Here is a 6,069-nt window from a genome sequence, read left to right as displayed (position 1 = left end):
CGCCGCCACCGCACGCCTACCCGTTCGCGGCCGCCTCCGGGGCGGCCAGCAGCTCTGCCGCGGAGCCCGAGGGTCCCGGGGCCAGCTGTGCAGCTGCCGCCAAAGCGCCGGTGAAGAAGAACCCGAAGGTGGCCAGCGTGAGCGTGCAGCTGGAGATGAAGGCGCTGTGGGACGAGTTCAATCAGCTGGGCACCGAGATGATCGTCACCAAGGCCGGCAGGTCAGGGCGCTCCCTCCCCGCGCCGCGACCCTCCCCACGTGTGCTGCCACGCTCTGGTTGTGCGCACCGGTCGGATGCCCTAGCGTGGGGCCGAGAAGCCGGGTGGGGGTGCAGCCCCGTCACCTGCGGTTCCTCCCGGCCCTGCCGCCTTCTTTGCTTGCTGCTGTCCCGGCTCCAGCGACAGCCACCGGGAGCATTAAACCCGAGGGGATGGCGCCCGCGGTGCAGCCAAGTCCCGGGACGGGCCCTGAAGCTCCGCAGTCCCAGGACTCCGCGAGGGAAAGAGCCGGCCCCGGGTGCACTAGGCTGGGGGCTACGGCCGTGCAGCCCAGAAAGTTTTCAGCGGGCCCTTCCTCAAAGGAAACGCCTGTTTGGGTTCAGAGATTTGAGTCTACACAGCAATCTCGAGAGCAACCACCCCCAATTGTCAGGATTATTTTACGGGAGAATTAAGACTTGAAAAAAACAGTGGGCTCAGTTTTCTGGAACTCACCACTCAGTTTTCTTGGGCCTCAATTTCAGTGGCTTGTGGGCCCAGTTCTGCACAAGCCTGGCAGAATAGGCTGCCAATTGGCCTGTATTTGTTTTAAGGGCCGAGAGGGAAGGGGAACAAGTTTTGCAGATGCTCCCGATTTGACCAATAGACAAAGGCGGGTGTTGGGCTGTGTCTAATGTACACACCAGCTCCTTGGCCAAGGAGTGCTCAGGGCCTGTTTGCAAAGCCTTCTCTTGGTTTCTGTTTCCGTGCTGCGCAGTCCTCCCGGGGGAACTTGGGGCCGGTCAACCGCTGCTGCACTGTGGATTTTCTCTAGGCTGTCTTTGCTGTCCCTATGAACACAGCTCTACTGAAGACAGTGGCTTGGGCCTCTTGGCCCCGGCAGGCCAAGGAGGGGCCTTGTGGGCTGCAGACTTTACCGATCCACTGAACTCTCCGGCCTACAAAGGCTTCAGGGTGGATTGCAGGAGAGCCGGCTCCCGACTCCCTGCAATGGGTTGCCTGTGAGGAGAGGGAGTGGGAAGGGCAAGATAGGGCCAAGCCTCCAGGGCCTAATGGCCAGTACTTCAGGATAACCAGGCAAAGACTGGCCCATGGTCAGTGGCCCATCCAGGAGCTACAGAATGTCCCTTCAGGAGCCTTGATAGGTCACTGACTGGGGTTCTGAGGAGAGGAAACTAGGAACAGTGAATGCCTACGTTGACAGTAAGCAGCAGCAGGAATGTGTTGGTCAGAAGGTGGGGGATCTCCAGCCAGTTCTTGAGAGTTGGATATTGGGGTTCCAAGGTATCAGCTTCACTGGAGGGTTGGGGAACAGCCACACACTCAGGCGAAAGTACAGTGAGGGGACTCTTGGAATAACAGCACCACTCAGTTTCACTTTGTTGGAGCCGGGAGCCGCTAGGTTCAAGCTTGGGAGGTTCAGCGGCAGCAAAGGGCTGAGAAGCCAGGGGAATGGATGGATCTTAGGTATCCTGCTGCTAGCTGAGGCTAGGTGGGGAAATTAAGGAGTCCTTTGGGAAAGACTATTGGTACAGAAAGAGGAGGCAGAAAAGCTTTGTGATTCCATGGCTTAGCACCAGCACCGGGTTACCGTTTCTGGTTTCAGAAAGGGCCTGGGGTCTGGCTTGCTGCTCCCTTGTCCATGGATGCAGCTGTAAGAGCCTACTTGGGAGTTAGAGCGGCTATGACTGCAGGGCTGTACTGAACACAGCAGCTAGAGAAAGATCAGAAGGAAGGGGCTAAGCTAGGGGCTTCCAGGCTAGAGAAGTCAAGGTAGAGCAGTTGTGTACTGACCAGAGGACCCTCATTCCCAGGCGAATGTTCCCCACATTTCAAGTGAAGCTCTTTGGCATGGATCCCATGGCCGACTACATGCTACTCATGGACTTTGTGCCTGTGGATGATAAGCGCTACCGGTGAGCAAGCCCTTGGAACCACTGGAGCAAGCTCTGTGTTCAAGGGATGTGGGAGGGCATCCTAGGAAGCCGGGGCGGGGGGGTCCCTGCCTGGTGTCAGACTTTAAATGCCACCCAGTCATGAAGCTAATCTTTAGTGACTGGGTCTTCCCAGTCACCTGTATTGGCTGCTGTTCCCCAGACCTTCTTGACCTGCTCCCTACCATCCCCCTCCTGTCCATCAGGGACCTCAAATCCCACCCCTACTCATCTCTTGAAGCTGCCTAGAAACTCACAATGGAAACCTCGAGCTTCAGGCCTCAGGCAGCTGATGCCTTTGGCCCATGTGGCTAGTCTGTTTACTTGTACCTCGTGCTCAGTCCTAAGAACCAAGCACAAACAAGCGCAAACGTCTGGTACCCTTCCCCCATCTCTAGAGAACCCTCTGTCCCAGAGCTAGGCCGGAAAGGTGGAGTGGCTGGGAAAGATTATGCAGGGCGGGCCTGGGCTGCCTGGACAATTAACAGTAATTAATAAAGGGAACTTGGTGCCTAAACCCACCAACCAGAGAAATCAAATCCTGACTTCTGCCATGTGGGCCCTGGGACAGGCGTACCCGCTTGCAGCGAAATGAGGGGAGGGGAGTGGCTTCCTCTCTCCTTGTGATAGTAGAGCCCCCATTCTCTGCATTTTTGGTGCATTTATGCTGTAGGAAGTTTTCTTCACAGTCCCCTATCAAGCTGGTATGATTCGGAAACTTGATTTCACCGGTGAGGAAACTCCTCCGAGGCACTTTCAGAGTTTACTCTGGACCTCGATAGGGTCTTCTTGGTTCACCCCAATGTGGCACAGTCCCATCCCCTGCTCCCATATTGTTGTAGGTATGCCTTCCATAGCTCCTCCTGGCTGGTGGCCGGCAAGGCAGACCCTGCCACACCCGGCCGAGTACACTACCACCCTGACTCGCCGGCCAAGGGTGCACAGTGGATGAAGCAAATCGTGTCCTTCGACAAGCTGAAGCTGACTAACAACCTGCTGGATGACAATGGCCACGTGAGTGACCTTTCTCCTCTGGCTTCTGGGCTGTCCCTGTTGCAGGCCCTCCAGACTCCCCACTGACCAGAGGCAGAAACAGTGCTCAGGCAGCACTGGGACTGGGTACAGGTTGCTTAGAGAATGATCTCTAGCTGGGAGTGGGCCTGGAGGAGTCACTCTCTTCCTCTTCACTCTGAGCTCATGCCAGAGGCTCTTTAATTGGAAAGGGTGGGCCTCTGTATGAGAGTGGGGCTGAAGACTTGTGGAATCCCAGCTTGGGAGGCCACCTTCCTGCCTGGCTGAGCTCTGTCTTATAGCTACCATCCCTTGCAGGCTCCAGGGCAATCCTTAGGGTCCTAAGGAAAGATCTGCAACCACCACCACCACCACCACCCCACCCCACCCCACCCCCACCCCCATCATTCTGCCAGTTGAAGCATCTTTCCCGGAGGTCCCAAATGGGCTCTATGGTCCAGCTTTATTTTTGGAATGAAGGGTTTTGCACAAATTAGTTAAGAAAATCCACTGCTACTGACTCCTGCCTGCTTCCTGGTTCTGGCCTGAATTTTCATCTATTCTCACCACTGGAGCTTATCTCAAACTTTGTCTTCCAGATTATTCTCAACTCCATGCACAGATACCAGCCCCGATTCCATGTTGTGTACGTGGACCCTCGAAAAGACAGCGAGAAATATGCGGAGGAGAACTTCAAAACCTTTGTGTTTGAGGAGACGCGATTTACAGCGGTCACTGCCTACCAGAACCACCGGGTGAGGGCCTGCTGGGGGGTTCCTCGGGACAGGCTCACCGCTGCCCACTCCCTCCGCAGGCCGGCGCAGCCTCCTGTATCAGCTTGACCTCTGTAGCAGCAACTGTCATTGCAGGCTGAAAGTTTGTTTTCCAAACCATTCCGGAAACTCCCCATCAGAGGCTAGATCTGAGGTTTACCCGGATTCCTAGGGCGCCAGCTCAGTTGTTGGCTCTGTGCTGGGGGTGGGGTGTGTGTGACCACATTCCCATCCCACCCGGGGACACTAACCTTCCTCCTCATTTATATGGGGCGGCAAAGAGAAGTCCTCTAGAGAGAGGAGACTCCCCAGACACCTTGCTGAAAGAGGAAGGCACAGTGTGCTGGGGATAGGGGCAGATGTGGGCCCCTTGTCTAGACAGCACAGAAAGGCCTATTCCGCGGAACTTTTAACACTCCCCTGTCTGCGCTGCCGAGGTCGGGTGGCCGCAAGCTGCTCACTCGGGCTGGCTTCTCTGCAGATCACGCAGCTTAAGATTGCCAGCAATCCGTTCGCCAAAGGCTTCCGGGACTGCGACCCTGAGGACTGGTGAGTGGCCTTCGGAAGAAAAGGCAAGTGCCGGGCGCTTGGCCCCGGCGCCACCATGACCCACTCCCCTTCCGCAGGCCCCGGAACCACCGACCTGGCGCGCTGCCGCTCATGAGCGCCTTTGCACGCTCTCGGAACCCCGTGGCTTCCCCCACGCAGCCCAACGGCGCCGAGAAAGGTAGGATCGAGGTCGTGGGATCCGGGCCGCGGCCCGGTGCGCGCTCCTCCCCAGGTCGGCAGCCGTGCCCGGCCTCGCCTGCACCCCCGGGGTGTTCACGGCCTTTCGAGCCGGTTGCACAACGGCCGCGGCGGCGGCGGCGGCGGGCAAGCGCTCACTCGCCCGCCCGACTGCGGTACCCCGCCCGCGCGCCCCACCCGCCCCGCAGCTGCGCTGGCTCCCTTGAGCGCTCGGGGCTAGGGGCGCCGCAGGTTCGCTGGACCGGAGCCTTCGGCAAGCTGTCCGAGCGGCCTTGGAGAATCGCGCTCATGCCTCGGCTCTCCCCGTAGACGCCGCTGAAGCCCGGAGAGAATTCGATCGCGACCCGGGGCCGGCCCTACTCGGCGACCCGGCGCACCCGCCGCAGCTGCTGGCTCGAGTGTTGAGTCCCGCGCTGCCCGGGCCGGGCGGCACCGGCGGCCTCATCCCTCTGCCTGGCGCTCCCGGAGGCCGGCCCAGCCCCCCGCACCCCGAGCTGCGCCTGGAGGCGCCCGGCGCGTCGGAACCACTGCACCACCATCCCTACAAGTACCCGACCGCCGCCTACGACCACTACCTCGGGGCCAAGAGCCGGCCGGCGCCCTACCCGCTTCCGGGCCTACGCGGCCACGGCTACCACCCGCACGCGCATCCGCACCCGCACCACCATCACCCGGCTGTGAGCCCTGCCGCAGCCGCCGCCGCCGCCGCCGCCGCAGCGGCCGCCAACATGTACTCGTCTGCTGGTGCCGCGCCGCCCGGCTCTTACGACTACTGCCCCAGATAATGCGCCCAGCCCCGAGGGCCACCCAAGGACTCTCCTCCCGCCCCGGGGGACCACCGCGGGCTTCTCTCGCCCCAGCCTCGAAGCCATTGGGGTCTGCTAGCCCTGAGGACTGTGGCAGTACGCAGCCCCGCCAGCCCTCCGGTTCTTCCCCAGCCCCGAGGACCGCGCGGCCCCCGCCCACCAGTGCCAAAGCGCCCGGTCCGAGGCGGAAGGAAGTGGTATTTATTGTTCTCCCCGAGACCGCGTCGCCTCCGGCCCGGCCGGCAATTGCAATGTAGACGACCCGAGAGAGCCCCGTCTGCAGGCGGTGTAGATACGTGTAGATATGTGTAGATACTGTAGATACCGTGCCGGCGCCGACTTCATAAACGGTTTCGCCTCTTTTGGAAACTGTCAAGTGTGCCCATTCATTTGCACGTGCCGGGCAATCTTGGGGACTTACTTGGTCTCACCAGCCCAGGTCCTTGCTGTGGGTGTTGACTAGGATCCCTGCAGCATCTAACCTGCCCTCCCTTCTCTCTGACCTTTCCTCTGGTGGCTCTGCTGTGCTGCCTCTCTCTAGCAGCCTTTCCAGCAGCCTCCCCAGCCCTCTCCAGACTGC

General features: G+C 59.9%; 1 protein-coding gene across 1 annotated transcript; it reads left to right on the top strand.

Moving 5' to 3' along the window:
- The first annotated feature begins 7 nt into the window (after nucleotides 1-7).
- Nucleotides 8-5,841, top strand: Tbx1 (T-box transcription factor 1). Its single transcript, XM_008843040.3, has 7 exons — nucleotides 8-220; nucleotides 2,033-2,134; nucleotides 2,995-3,166; nucleotides 3,763-3,918; nucleotides 4,418-4,485; nucleotides 4,563-4,663; nucleotides 4,993-5,841. The coding sequence occupies exons 1-7, from the start codon at nucleotides 156-158 to the stop codon at nucleotides 5,466-5,468; spliced, it is 1,140 nt and encodes a 379-aa protein (XP_008841262.1). The 5' UTR covers nucleotides 8-155; the 3' UTR covers nucleotides 5,469-5,841.
- Nucleotides 5,842-6,069: the final 228 nt, after the last annotated feature.

The sequence above is a fragment of the Nannospalax galili genome, unplaced genomic scaffold (assembly GCF_000622305.1).
Source record: "Nannospalax galili isolate Female #2095 unplaced genomic scaffold, S.galili_v1.0 scaffold820, whole genome shotgun sequence".
NCBI lineage: Eukaryota > Metazoa > Chordata > Mammalia > Rodentia > Spalacidae > Nannospalax > Nannospalax galili.
Note: the sequence above shows the minus strand (reverse complement) of the source record. Positions and strands in the feature narration are given on the sequence as shown.

What these genes read in the sequence shown, in the direction of transcription:
- Tbx1 (XM_008843040.3), top strand. Translation starts at nt 156, where the DNA reads ATGAAGGCGCTGTGGGACGAGTTCAATCAGCTGGGCACCGAGATGATC. An exon ending in GTGGATGATAAGCGCTACCG is followed by an intron (nt 2,135 to 2,994) that starts GTGAGCAAGCCC and finishes ATATTGTTGTAG; the next exon opens with GTATGCCTTCCATAGCTCCT. An exon ending in TGCTGGATGACAATGGCCAC is followed by an intron (nt 3,167 to 3,762) that starts GTGAGTGACCTT and finishes TTTGTCTTCCAG; the next exon opens with ATTATTCTCAACTCCATGCA.